At 38.6% G+C, this 14867-nt stretch overlaps 1 protein-coding gene across 1 annotated transcript in view; it reads right to left on the bottom strand.

Moving 5' to 3' along the window:
• fbln7.L (fibulin 7 L homeolog) overlaps positions 1–14867 on the bottom strand; it is a 71152-nt gene that overhangs the window by 30451 nt on the left and 25834 nt on the right. Inside the window, exon 2 of the mRNA XM_018262880.2 lies at positions 337–496. Within this exon, the coding sequence (XP_018118369.1) occupies positions 337–496 (160 nt within the window). The remainder of the gene's footprint in view (positions 1–336; positions 497–14867) is intronic.

Raw genomic sequence — 14867 nt, 5'->3', positions numbered from 1 at the left:
TATAAACTGCACCAGCAGCATAGACATGTAAAGATAAGGTAATCCCATCGATAATGTTAATTTATCGACGTTCTTGGTTATCTATACGTTGTTCCAGTTGCAGCATAAGTCTTGCTCTGAAGACATAGTGGCTGGAAAGGGCTACAATTAGTATAACCTATATCCCTCTCTGTACACACAATCTTTATTTTCTTATCTGTGTTATTCATTTGGTAGATTAACATGACATAAGGCCAAGTATAGGCAAAATCTGGCACTGCACCCAGCTAGTGATGGCAACAGTAGCCCATTCCAGCCTGTTGAATGTAAGTAGTAAAACCAAACTAAGATAATTACCTGGTGGAAGGTCTGGGCTTGCTTTGCTTACTGTGTTTTGCAAGTTAGTCAGTCTGCTTTTCATGATGCGAATTCCTTCTGCAAAACGAGTCTCTTGGCCCTTTAAGAACTGCTGCATCTGGCGTATGGCATTCAGGAGCTGCTGCTTGCTGAGACAGTCCTGTGATCAACAAAACATCTGTTTTAGTATGACAAGGTTCTGATATTTTTAATACAACTGTTATTCCTTATAGTTTTAACCTAGACCAGGGCTGTCACCAAAATGTTTTCATTTATCCCAGCTGGGTGCTCAAAAAACCTTACAAATGCTGAAGTAAGTATGTAATAAAAATTCTGTTTACTTTACAAATGTATCTAGTCAGACCATAACTGACAAGTGACAATGTGGCACACTATAACAGCTCTTTGCAATGGAATGTGGCTTAGTAACTACACATCTTGCATATTAAAAGAGAACTAAACTCCCTCAAAATAGAAAAACCCCATCCACTACCCTCCTTCCTCCCTGCATAGTTTATTATTTTAAAAAGTGTCCCTGGATGCAGCTTTGTTCATTTACCTGTAGAGCAGCCGGCGACCGGATTCGTATCCGCAGACCCAGTGCAGTCTGCATATTCTGATTATTAATTAATTATTAATTGGGGCTTGTATGGCAGATATTATTTGACTTGTGCTGTTTTGAGAATTTGTAACGATCCCTAAGCAGTCCAGACCAAACTGAGCATGTGCATGGTCTTGTATAAAGTTACAAGATGGTGACCCCCCCTGTGGCCACACAGCATTTTTTAGCATTATTCTTTTTTTAGACTTTAGTTCCCCTTTAAGGTGACACAGCACAAAACAATCACTTAATGGTATTTTGCAATCTAGGACTATGGCTTTTCCTTTTCCAGTTTTTATTGTGCATTTGTGGTACCTCAATGGCCCACTACTTGATCTATGGTAAACATAAAAAGACAGGATCCAAACAATTGTATATACAGCCTCTTAAAGGAATTGTTCAGTGTAAAAATAAAAACTGGGTAAATAGATAGGCTGTGCAAAATAAAAAATGTTTCTAAAATAGTTAGTTAGCCAAAAATGTAATGTATAAAGGCTGGAGTGATTTGATGTATAACGTGTCAGTCAGATCACTACTTCCTGCTTTTCAGCTCTCTTGGTTTACACTGACTGGTTACCCTGGTTACCAGGCAGTAACCAATCAGAGACTTGAGGGGGGGCCACATGGGTCATATCTGTTGCTTTTGAATCTGAGCTGAATGCTGAGGATCAATTGCAAACTCACTGAACAGAAATGTACCACGTGGCCCCCCTTCAAGTCGCTGACTAACTCAGAGTTATAGAGCTGAAAAGCAGGAAGTTGGATTCTGACTGTATTATTAATCTATATTAGAAACATTTTTTATTTTGCACAGCCTATTTATTTACACAGTTTTTATTTTCACAGTGAACTGTTCCTTTAATCAGGGTCGGACTGGACATGGGGGGGCCCACCGGGTAACTATACTCCGGGCCCCCAGTGCGCATGCGCGAACGTCTCGGCGCACGCCAGCGCGCATGCGCGAACGTCTCGGCGCACGCCAGCGCGCATGCACGAATGTCTCGCCGAACGCTGGTGTGTATGCAAACGCCGGTGCGCATGCGCGAACACCAAAGCGCATGCGATACCGGCGCACCGATTAATTTTTATTTGGGGGCCAGAACATTGGGGGAGGGGGCTGGGCCGGCGGGGGCCCATGAAGGCCGGGGCCCACCGGGTATTTTCCCGGTTTCCCGCCGGCCCAGTCCGACGCTGCTCTTAATTACAAGTCATTCTGAATTGAGAAAACCAGTCGGATGACTAGTGAAACATCTTCAAGAAAAACACAGCAAGTCCAGTTGATTTAACTTATTTATACAGATAAACAGCCTCTGTATTAAGGCCAAAAATCAACAACCTGGGATTAGCTGCAAAGTATGCAGTGGTGAAGTAGGAATTTCTCAAGCCACTACTTTTGGCAACATTGCATTTGTGGCTTCTTTGTACATTAGCCCATTTAATGATATGATTGCAAGACTGCATATAAAAAGGCTGCATCTAGTGCAACAGTGTGATCTAAGTCATGTATTGTTCCAGTCAGAAACAATGTCTGTAATGAATTAATTGGGATGTTAAACAGATTGCTTTTAGTTTCATTGAAGGAGTGTTCTGTTTTCCTTTCATCAGGCTTTCCTTCAGCCTTAACAGCGAAACGTGTTTTTTTTTTTTGGTGAAAATTCTCCAAAAATGACAAATCGCAGGGACATTGCCAGTTTAGTAAAAGACGAGTAACACACTTCACCAGGAAAAAAACACAGCGCTGGTGAAAATTTGCACGCAAGTAAATCTGACCCTTAGAGAGAGCTGTTTTTGATATTTAAATTTGAGTTACTAGCACCACTGGGTTTAAATAATAATAATGGAGTTATGTAATAAAAGACACCAAAGTCATCTAGGTGCAATAACCCATAGGAAGGTTGCTTGCGTCAGTGCTTTACTACCAAATTTCAGTAGTTCATGCAAGTCTAATTCTTCTTAAATCAGATCTCCTCCTGTACTGAACCAAAGAAACAAATGGTGTCTGTAACTAACTGTATTTCATAGTTTCAAAGTTGAGCTATTTGGCTGATGAAACAATAGCATTTGAGCATTTTATTGGCACACCTTGAAGGGTACTCGAGTACATAACCTTCTCTTTGAAAACAATGAGTGAGAGACTGATCATTAGTATCATCCGATGTAGTTTAGCCTAACGGATAAATGTTCTTGTTTAACACAATTAAAAAGTACAAAAGGCCTAGACGTGGCCGTGGGTCAATTCTGGTAGGCATATCTGTTAAGCACACAAGACCCCAGTGTATAAAACAAATATGTCTAATTACGGAATAAAAATGTAACATTGCAAATGTCACACAGTAAACAAAAACCCACATTTTGGAAGTTTATGGAAAACAATTCTGTAAATAGCCTGCATCAGAGTCCCGTACTACAATTCTAACAAATCTTGTATCTGAAAACTAGACCCATGGATTTGTGTGTTTAGTGACTTGGACACCCAGAAGGTTGGTTGGTGCATCACGTATGCTACTGGTAGTGCATCACACTTTTAGACAACTGTTGTTTTGTGCATTTTTTGTGTATTTTACTATGCAGTATATTTAAGATATAATGAGGGGTACAGAGATAGTAGCACGGTCCACTTCCAGCCCTAAAATGCCTTCAGTTTATAACATCCAAAGTCGGATAATGCATTAGTGTTTATTCTGGCATACAATACATACATTATATTTGCCTAATCAAACAAATATACATAGATAAAACTTTCTAACTACAGAGATGCCCCCTATGATTCAAAGTATGATTTTGTTAATAACTAACTAAAGACAAGTCATCTATAATGCTATGATACTGCACAACCCCAGCACCCTCTTGCCTTGGAGAAGTTTCAATCTTAAAGGGGTTGTTCACCTTTGAGATACCTTTTAGTATGATGTAGAGCAGTGATCCCCAACCAGTAGCTCGCGAGCAACATGTTGCTCCCCAACCCCTTGGATGTTGCTCCCAGTGGCCTCAAAGCAGGTGCTTATTTTTGAATTCCAGGCTTGGAGTCCACTTTTGGTTTTATAAAAACCAGGTGTACTGCTAAATAGAGCCTCCTGTAGTCTGCCAGTCCACATATGAGATTCCAAATAGCCAATCACAGCCCTTATTTGGCACCCCAGGAACTTTTTGCATAACTGTGTTGCTCCCCAACTCTTTATATTTTAGAATGTGGCTCACAGGTAAAAAAAGGTTGGGGACCCCTGATGTAGAGAGTACAATTGCAATTTGTTTTAATTTTTTATTGTTAAAGGTTTTTGAGTTACTTAGCTTTTTATTCAGCAGCTCTTCAATTTAAGCAAACTGGTAACTAGGGTCCAAATTACCCTAGCAACCATGCAATGATTTAAATAAGAGACTGGAATATGAATAGGAGAGGCCTGTATAGAAGGATCAGTAATAAAAAGTAGGGATGCACCGAATCCAGGATTCGGTTTGGGATTTGGCTAGGATTCGGCCTTTTTCAGCAGGATTTGGCCGAATTCTTCTGCCCAGCCGAACCGAATCCAAATCCTAATATGCATATGCAAATTAGGGGCGGGGAGGGAAATTGCGTGACTTTTTTGTCAGAAAACAAGGAAGTAAAAAATGTTTTCCCCTTCGACTTTCAGTATTCGGTCGAATCTTTAGCAAAGGATTCGGGGGTTTGGCAGAATCCAAAATAGTGGATTCGGTGCATCCCTAATAAAAAGTAACAATAACAATACATTTGTAGCCTTATAGAGCATTCGGTTTTAGAAGGGAGTCAGCGACGCCCACTTGAAAGCTGCAAAGAGTCAGAAGAAGGCAAATAACTATAAAACTATAAAATAAATAAATAATGACAACCAATTGAAAATTGCCCATTCTATAACATAATAAAAGTTACAAGTGAACCACCCCTTTAAACCTCAGTTTAAGAGCTCCCTCTCCTATCTGTGTAACCAGCATCAAGAGTAGAAGAGTCGCCTCTCACAAAAGGTACAGTGCATTAAATCCGGGGACAAATTTGGGAAAGGGTTAAGACTACCCTGACTTAAAATTATTATTATTTTTGGTCACACCCCCATTCCATTAAGACCTGTTCCAACTCCACACCCCCTTATGCCCAGACCCTGCACTGTTACACAAGAAGCATGCCTCTGTTTTACCCTCTCCATAAAAATAAATATGATAAATATAGGCAGCTTACTACAACATCTGTTATCCAGAAAACCCCAGGTCCCAAGCATTCTGGATACCAGGTCCCTTACCTGTAAATATGAATGTATTGGTTCTCATCATAGCATATCTGCTATGCAAAACCTGAAACTTAAATTGATTAGCACAGAAAATTGTAGAAATTACAAAAATGAGAAAAATTTACAATTTTATGTCAATCAAAGATGGTGGGACCAAGAACAGAGGGAAAAAAGAAAAGAGAGAGCAAAGTAGAACACAAAGCACCCACAACTCCTGCTTTACACCTATGTTGATAATTACTTCATGTAACATGCATAACTGTTATGTATATCCATATTCTTCCAGCTTCATTTTTGATGCACCCCATCCTACGACTGTTTTACAGCCCATTGAATATCTGTTATTACTCGTTGTTTCGTTTAAATATATTTGCAAAATATATATAAATATATATAAATATATAAACAAGAGTCTGTATAGGTTTGTTCGACAATATTTTCTCTCTTTGTAGCAATGTCAGGTTTATTATGTATTAAACATGATTAATGCCCATTAATTATTATTTGAATTTAAAGCTAAACTGCATTGTTATTAACCTGATCAAATGCGTATGAGTTAAAGAGTTAATCAGATTTGTCGGATTTATACTAAATTTATATTTGACTGGTATTATTTAACCCTACACGGTAAGACTTATGTTTCAGAAGGCATCTTGTGTTCTGGACTGCTGCATTGTTAACTCTTACAACTATCAGTCCTGTGATGTTTAATAAGTAGCCGACACTTATCCAAAATTGTAATGCAAGGTTCTCATGCAATATTAATGTGTGAAGCAATATTTACAGAATTCTGCCATGCGTCACTTGGAGAAACTTTCCAGCCAATTTTGCTGAATGATTTGAAAGTGTCATAATGGTCAGTAAGAGAGGAATAACACCACGTAGTGAAGAAGGGATTTGAGCTTCATGGAGTGAATAAACAAACATATTTTATATTTTTATTACCAGGAAAAAGTTCCAAGAACTTTAACCTTCCCCAAGGTCACATAAAACTCACAGCCTTAATGTGACTTTTTAAGAAAATCAAGTTCCACTGCAGAAGAGCTTGTAAAACCCGCAAGCTCACAGGAAAAAGAACCTCAATCATTACAGAAAAAAGATACAAGCTTGATTTACTGAACTGGCTGCCATTTTTAAAAGAGACATATGTTAAAAATAAGAATGTATCAGTGCATTAAACTCTTTTAAATATAGAAGGAAGTTGTATTTCTGGTTACTTTATTGAAAATTTCTGCAAAAACCCTATTAGTCCCAACCATCTGTTCCACTTGCTATCCGCTGAATTACCTGGATGTGCAAGGAAGCCAGTGGCACTTAGCACACTGCACTGGAGGACAGGAACCAATCAGCAGCTAGGCTGACCTGATAGGGAACTGAAGTCTGTCTTTGCTTGTGTGACTGCAGGGCTATGATTGGTTGTCTCCCTCCTACTGCGCTTCTTGAAGGGACACGCCCACTCTTCATTCGAAACTCACACAGAGGCCATAGCTCCGATAAAGGGGCCTTTTTAAAGATAATATTAATTTTTGCCAAGAGTAAAACCAGCACCGTATAGTATACTACATTATTGGATACAAACAGAGGGGGTGGGTTCATTTGTCCTATATGTCTCCTTTAAATGACTGCCAATGTATTGGAGACTGTTGGGTGATACAAATGAAAAGAAGAATGATGTAAAATGAAGTCTATTGTTTGAGAATGTAAAACAATCATATTGGTAGATATATTGACCAGTTTGGATGTTTCTTCCTAAACCATGTCAAAATAATCCAAATTAATTATTTAAACTATATTTGTAATTTTATTCATGCTGTGTGCCACTGTTTTGGGTGCAACGTTAGAACATTTTTACCTCTGTTACAAATGATCAATTTAGTCCCAAGTAAGTAGATGACTGAATGCTATCTGAAGAGGGTTTTGGGATGGCTGATCTTCGTGGATTTACAGCTTGAATAAAATTAGAGACAGATTAATATGAAAACCAGCCTGATCAGCCTTCCAGGTAGGTGCTGTTGCTATTACTTGTAATGTAATTGAAAATTGACCTCCTGGATATGTTCTTCATTCTATTGTCTATTCCAGTGATCCCCAACCAGTGGTTCATGAGCAACATGTTACTCACCAACCGCTTGGATGTTGCTCTCAGGGCCTCAAAGCAGGTGCTTATTTTTGAATTATTCCTCACTTGGAGGCAAGTTTTGGTTGCATAAAATCCAGGTGTACTGCCAAACAGAGCCTCCTGTAGTCCACATAGAGCCTACCAAATAGCCAATCACAGCCTTTATTTGGCAACCCTGGGAACTTTTTCATGCTTGTGTTGCTCCACATCTCTTTTTACTTTTGAATGTGGCTTGTGGGTAAAAAAGGTTGGAACCTTTGGTCTGCTCTAAGCAAGCACAAGTCACAGTTGAATGAAGAGGGTCACCCAGATGAACAGAATTAAAGTAGATGGGGGGAATACTACATATGGGAAGACATGCATCAGCCCTAGAGAACATTATTAAAATTTTAACATTTAAAAGGTGGGTCTGTCATTGCTTGAGCTCCACACCTTCTAATCATTTTTTCTACAGTCTCTGTCATGTAATTCATTTTTTTTTTTGGATACAAGTTGGATACAAATTAGAGATGCACAGATTCATCTATTTGTGGGGTAAGGCTGAATCCCAAATCTTTCAAAAGATGTTCAGCTGAATCCCAAATCCAAACCCAAACTGTACTTGTTCGGGTGACCAAAAGTCACATGATTTTAAGTGACTCCTCCTGCCTGCCAATGCTTTCACCCATGCAAGTACTTTTATGTACGAGGTAAAGACTATAGCATGCAAAAGTCTTTTTTTAGTAGGTACAGTGCTGCTGAAACATTGTTCCGCCTATTAGTACCTGACCCATATACAGACCTGATCAAATAATTCTATATCCATAAGAATAACCATCTATTTTCTGTTGTACAAGTTTCTTTCTTAGGAAATTACTAACATTGCATGTGTTCGTGTTTCTGCATTCCTTATTGCTGTAAAACCATTTGCTGAGTGTTGAGGCAATTGAGAAAAAAGTAGTAACCCCACAATATCGTTGAAAATATGTTGTAGAATGAATTCACTAATTAATTTACCATTAAGGTGCAACAATTAGAATAAGTACTTAGTGCTTCATGTGCCGTTTAATTAATTCTATACCTACACACCTACTTTACTACTTTTCTTTCTATACCTACACACCTACTTTACTTTTTAAAAGCCTAATTTTAAAAGCTTCATTACTTTTGCGGCAACCTTCAGCCGCACAAGGGTTTGAATTATTTTTTAGCAGCAATCATTCTCCAACCCTCTTTTACTCCACGGCTCTAGGGATTTGAGGTTTTTTAGATAGCTCTTTTACAGAGTAGTTAAATTACCGAGACCGCAGTCCTTAGAGTCCTGCCTTTCTCTCAATGTGGTGTCCCAGGGCATTAGACAGAAAAAAGCCTTATTTAGGAGTTATTGGGACAACTCCACCTCTAATCTATTTTCCTTTTCCATTCTTTTTATTCATGAATTGCTGAGAGATATATAGGATATTTTCTCTCTTTTTAGAAACGAATATCACATTTTCAATTAATTTTTGATATTTTTTAGCACCAGCACTTTAACTAATTAATGGATAACTAATGAATTCTTAAATCAATTGAAGTTTTATATAAGCACTTGCACTTTTGGATGAACTATAATTGATGTTTTGAATGAATTCATGAACTAATTGTGGTAAAATGAATTGGTGGTGTGTAGGTATAGAATTAATTAAACGGCACATGAAGCACTAAGCACTTTTTCTAATTGTTGCACCTTAATGGTAAATTAATTAGTGAATTAATTCTACAACATATTTTCAACGATATTGTGGGGTTACTACTTTTTTCTCAATTTAATTAAGTAACTATTAGTAATTATACCTCTACATATCTGGATCTATTAAATGTGATAAATAAAACTAACTATAAGAATACATTTTGGTTTTAATAAGTTCTGTTTTTGTCACGTGTCTCAGCTATTTTCACATCATGGTCAGCATTCCAATCAAATCATGGTCAACCTTCATATGACATCATGGTCAACATTCCAAACTTTGCATCTAATGGAGAAGCAGATTAATACTGTGTAGTACTGAAAGTCGGGAGTTCTTTAGTGACTGCATCTTACAAGACAGCAACTATTTATAAATATACAATAATTAATATACACTTCACTGTAGAAATGTACAACCATACACAACCTTAAGTACATCATTAAATGGTTGAACTTGCACACCTAAAAAATGTACACCAAGGATATTTTCTGTGCTTTCGATATAGTAACAACCCCAAAAGCTAAAGGAACTCTCATCTTACAATCTTGACACCCTTCATAAATAATGATAGCTCTCATAAGAATGAAAAGAAGATCTTTTCCCAGATAAGTTACAATCTAATGCTTATCTGAGGAAATCTCTTACTATTTGCAAACCAACCCAAGGTCTCTACAAAACTAGCTTCTCAGAAATATGCTTTCCTCTCCACTGGTTGCTGAGGCTTCCACAGCTGTAGACTGATAAATAGCAAACACATCTTGTGCTGAGATTTTAAATATATAAATAAGATCATTTTATAAATAGTAAAGGCAGTGGGAGTAAAATACCAAGCAAACCTGAGTCATGTTTCTAATAAACTAAATAAAAATTAATAGACTGTTAGTTTGGAATTCCAATAATATTAAACTACTGAGAATTTACTTCATGGCGACTGGTATAACTATTTTTGTTGTATTGTAGAGACAACGGGGGCTGCTATAACTACTGTATGTTCTTAGTATGGTACAGGCACTGGTATAACTATCTTCCTCGTATTGTATACTAATGTACACTGGTATAACTATGCTCTTAGTATAGTACAGAGAATAGTGGGTCAATTCTGTAGCATGGGCACTGGTATAATTAGAATTCTAGTACTATACAGAAGATAGTGTGACCAGATCTGGAGAATGAGCATGCTTATGTTCTAAGAGAGAGAGAAGAGTCAGAGCCGGGCCAACCCGGCCAGGCGCCCTAGGCAACCTGGCCGGCCACGGCGCCGGCTGAGTGCATGCTGGAGTGTGCAGGCGCGAAACTACGCTCAGGTGCACATGCGCAGAAGGGCAATTATGGAGAAGGCACGTGCCTATTCTGCCTAAACCTAGTTCTGGCCCTGAGAAAAATAAGCATGTTAGTAGCAAAAGCAAAGAGTAAAAGTGGCACGTGAGCTTACATATTTTGGGCAAAGTTTGGTACCAACACCTCATTTTTTGTAATAATTTTTTTTAAAGGCAAACTGTGTGCTGGCAACTTTTCTCTTTGTGTACAAATATTGGCTTTTTTTTGTTTATAGCAGCTGGTCAACTCCAGATTGTGAGTTAGACTGAGCGCTGGCACAAGGGTGCTTCTAGCAGCTGGTCAACGCCACAGAGTGGGTTAGACTGAGCGCTAACGATTTATTTCTGTGTTTTGTGTACAAATTGTAGCCAAATTTTGCCTATAGCTGCCATTCAGCCTTTAAAACAGGGAATGATTTACATGTGTTAATGGGCTGGGACTAAAAAAGCTCCCTGCTTTCCCACTAGAGCTTCTGAGTTAAGGGTAAGTGCACTATTGTTCTTACTACTCAGTCACACTGTTTGCTGGAGGACTTGATTTTAAATGTTCTACATACTTAGAATGCTAATGGATAGTGTAGGACTCACGTACAATGAGGGGTCTTGACGGGGCATGTGAGCATACATATTTTGGCCAAAGTGTGGTACCAACACCTCATTTTTTGTAATAATTATTTTTAAAGGCAATCGTTGCCCTGCAATTTTTCTCTTTCTCTTTTTGTACAAATATTGGCTTTTAATCGTTTATAGCAGCTGGTCAACTACAGATTGTGGTTAGACCGAGCGCTGATACAAGGGTGCTTCTAGCAGCTGGTCAATGCCACAGTGTTGGTTAGACTGAGCGCTGGCAACTTCTTTCTGTGTTATGACTGCATCAGTTATAATTATGACTGCATCTTGTACTAAAGGGAAATGGGCCTCAGGAATAGTGGCTGAAAGTTAAAGTTTACAGACAAATACAGGCACATAACAGAACGGTGCCAAACAAAAGCCCTAAAAGCAATGGGCTTATGCGTGATGATGTGGTTCTTATCCATTTCCAGACTGACCAGACAAATTGTCCATAGGGAGCTGTACACCAGAGAATGGTCAAGTAACTACAAGTTTTTACATTACGTAGTAAACCTTCACTTCATTTCAAAGTTCTGCTTGTTTAACTAAATACACTGTATTTAATGAAAGAATAACTATGTTATTATAGATGTTCTATTCAATGAAGGCTGAAGGCTCATTTATGAACTATAGCATGAAAAGTGCAAATTCAGGTGCAGGTCACCATGTTTTGTACAAAAAAGTTGTTTTTTTTATCACCACTTTGGAAGGTGAACAACCTCTTTAAACACTTTTTTCAGTTCAGTTGTTTTCAGATTGTTCTAGAGAAATAAAGACTTTTTTCAATTACTTTTCATTATTTATTTTTTACTATTTTTTTTCAAAATCTAAGTTTAATGTTCGTGTCTCTGGTGTTTCAGTCTGGCAGCTCAGTAATTCAGGTGCAGGTTCTAAACCAGGGGGTCTCCAACCTTTTTTACTCGTGAGCCACATTTAAATGTAAAAAGAATTGGAGAGCAACACCAGCATGAAAAACATTCCAGTGTTTGCCAAATAAGGACTGTGATTGGCTCATTGGTAGACCCTATATGGACTGGCAGCCTACAGGAGGCTCTGTTTGGCAGTATATTTGTTTTTATGCAACCAAAACTTACCTCCAAACCAGGAAGTGATAAAATAAGCACCTGCTTTCAGTGTCGGACTGGCCCACCGGGATACCAGGAAAAGTCCCAGTGGGCCCAGGTGTCAGTGGGCCCTCATGCTGCTAAACATTTGGCCTATTTCATGCTCATTCCCTATTTCTATGATAAAAAAGAGGCTAAATAGATGGAATAGTGGATTCTAGTATGTAAAGAAAAGATACTAGGAGAATAGAGGTTGAGTGAGGAAAGGAAGAATAATAGTACTGAGAGTGGGCCCCTGGTCTAAGGTTTTTAGGTGGGCCCCTGGTGTCCCAGTCCGACACTGCCTTCTTTTATGCCACTGGGAGCAACATCAAAGGGGTTGGTGAGCAACATGTTGCTCATGAGCTACTGGTTGGGGATCACTGTTCTAAACTGTTACAATTTTGCATTATTTAGTTGATACATTTCTCAGCAGCATCTCTGGAGTATTAGCAACTATTGTATCAATTCTAACAGCTGCCTTTAATGAAATTCAAGGATTCTGCTCAGCAGGGACAAAGATAAGAAATGTATCAACTACATGTATCCATTTATTTACAGGGTCGACGACCCTCCCTCTCCCAGAGCTGCTTTCGAAAATGACACTTTACACTTCAATATTAAAAAAAAAGTTGACACATAGAAAATAGAAAGTAACTGGAAAAAGTCATTATTTATCTGAAAACAACTAGTTCTTTGAAGGTGAACAACTCCTTTAATACCAGCATAATTGTTTCCAAAGGGGGAGACATGTCTGATGCATTTGTGCCAAAAAATGTTGCGTGTCTGCAACCGTGGTTGTGGACGTAAGTGAGTCCTCTAGTTGTTTATCTTGACTACCCCTCTGTTCTGCCCTTGCCATCCACCATCAGTGTGAACAGTAACCTGATCTCAGTTCAGCAATGTGCGTTAAATTCTAGTATTGAAGAAATATTCCTCTCAGGTTTTAATGACTAAAACACACCGTTTTTACAGCAAAATAAAACAGCAACACTTTAATTCTCCGTTACACACACAGGCTGCTCTAGAAATGATCTAGTAGAAAGGAGGCCCACTATTATCTTTTACTGCATCATTTTACGTAATTTATACTTTTAGCACACTATCAAGCTACACAAGTTTGAGAATGGGATGATTGAGATTATAGGGAATGAATGAGGTACTTTTTCCACCATAATCACAGGGCTGCCTTAGTCCTTGGAGCCATAAAACTAATCACATGAGCTAGCTGTATTTACGTTAGCAAGATGGCAGCATAAAAACACCTTTTGAAGCATTAAATGAAGCATCCAGAATATGTCGCACGCTACCCGTAGAGCACACAGCTCCCTGTTCATCTGAATCATTTCATTAGCAGGCTTCTGAATGCAGATTAGTGTTGAGGAAAGAGTTTACCACACAAGAAGCATGTGACAGATCCATGTTGTTGACCGAAAGGAAAGCTGAAATGATTTATATTTTTCTCTGTGTTATTAAAAAAAAAAGTTGTGTATAAAATAGGTGAGAACATGCGCATGCGGTGCAACTTTCTATTGATCTTCCCAAAATGGAATTAATGACTGCACCGCCATTTTTACTTCCCACGATTGCCAAGTAAAGAAGGGCGTGCAAATTGTGCAATGTTTTTGTACAATATTGTGGTCCAGTAATGGATATTATAATTTGCCATATAGATACAGTACACCCCCCATTTTATGTTTTTCAGGGGACCAAAAAAAAAGATGATGTAAAAAATATATAAAATGAAGGAAATGAATTATATATTATATAGTTTATTATGTGTACTTTTAAATTGATGTTTTACTGAATATATTTGGCCTTAGAAGATTAGTGCTTACTGTAGCCACTTGGTTGGACTATATGACATATTGGGGATACACCATATTTTTAGATCCAAATCCTCCACAAAGGATTTCAGCAACTACTGGACACAACCATAATTTGCATATTCCTGTTTAAAAAAAAAACAAGATATTGCTTATCTTGGATTTCAAAGTCACGCGACTTCAAAGGTTAGAATTTGGTACAACCACACACTCAGGAGTCAGACAAAGCAAATCCTACAAAAAGTGCTGAAATTCAGCAGAATCTTAAAAGGAATGTCAACCAAAACAATTTAACTCTATGCAACTTTGCAATATAAATTCATTACAAATTTTCCAAATTTTAAGTTACTTATATATGTATTGCTATTGAAAGCAGTGTTCATCTTTCCCTTTCTATTCTCTGTTCTGGTGGCTCAAACTTTTGAAACAATGTTAGGGTAGAACTACACAGGCGAATTTACCTGCGATACCTTCCGTTCCGACGCAATGAGACTAATCGCATGCGTCACATCGGATGCGCAGAATCTAATGTAAGTAATACAAATGCCGCAAGTAGAAACTGATTGCATACAACACAACTGTCGGATGCGAACGCTGCATGTTGCATCTTAATCCGTCAGTCGTGTAAAATCGACGGTCGCAGGTAAAGTCGCCAATGTAGTTCTACCCTAAGACAAGGCAACTAGTGATGTGCGGGTCGGGCTTTTCCCTTTTTATAAAGGGGTGGGGCGAGAGGCGCACGTCTATAAAAGTTCAACCTGGAAGCTGGCATTTGGAAGGTCATGGGCGGGGAGAGCAGTCAGAAGAGCTCAACTTGCACCCACCCGTGACCTGGAAAGGGGGGTGTGAGGTCGGCCCGAACCCGTCCAACCCGCGGGTAAACCCACGTATCAGGCTGGCCCGCACGTCACTGTCACTTAAGGCAACTGATTAACAGATCTGTCAATGCTGGGGAACCAACAACATTGTTTAAAAGTAACAACCAGGAATGAAACAAATGCTGCTTTCTC

The sequence above is a fragment of the Xenopus laevis genome, chromosome 5L (genome assembly GCF_017654675.1).
Source record: "Xenopus laevis strain J_2021 chromosome 5L, Xenopus_laevis_v10.1, whole genome shotgun sequence".
NCBI lineage: Eukaryota > Metazoa > Chordata > Amphibia > Anura > Pipidae > Xenopus > Xenopus laevis.
The sequence above is the reverse complement of the archived record's forward strand: the minus strand, read 5'-3'. Positions and strand labels throughout refer to the sequence as shown.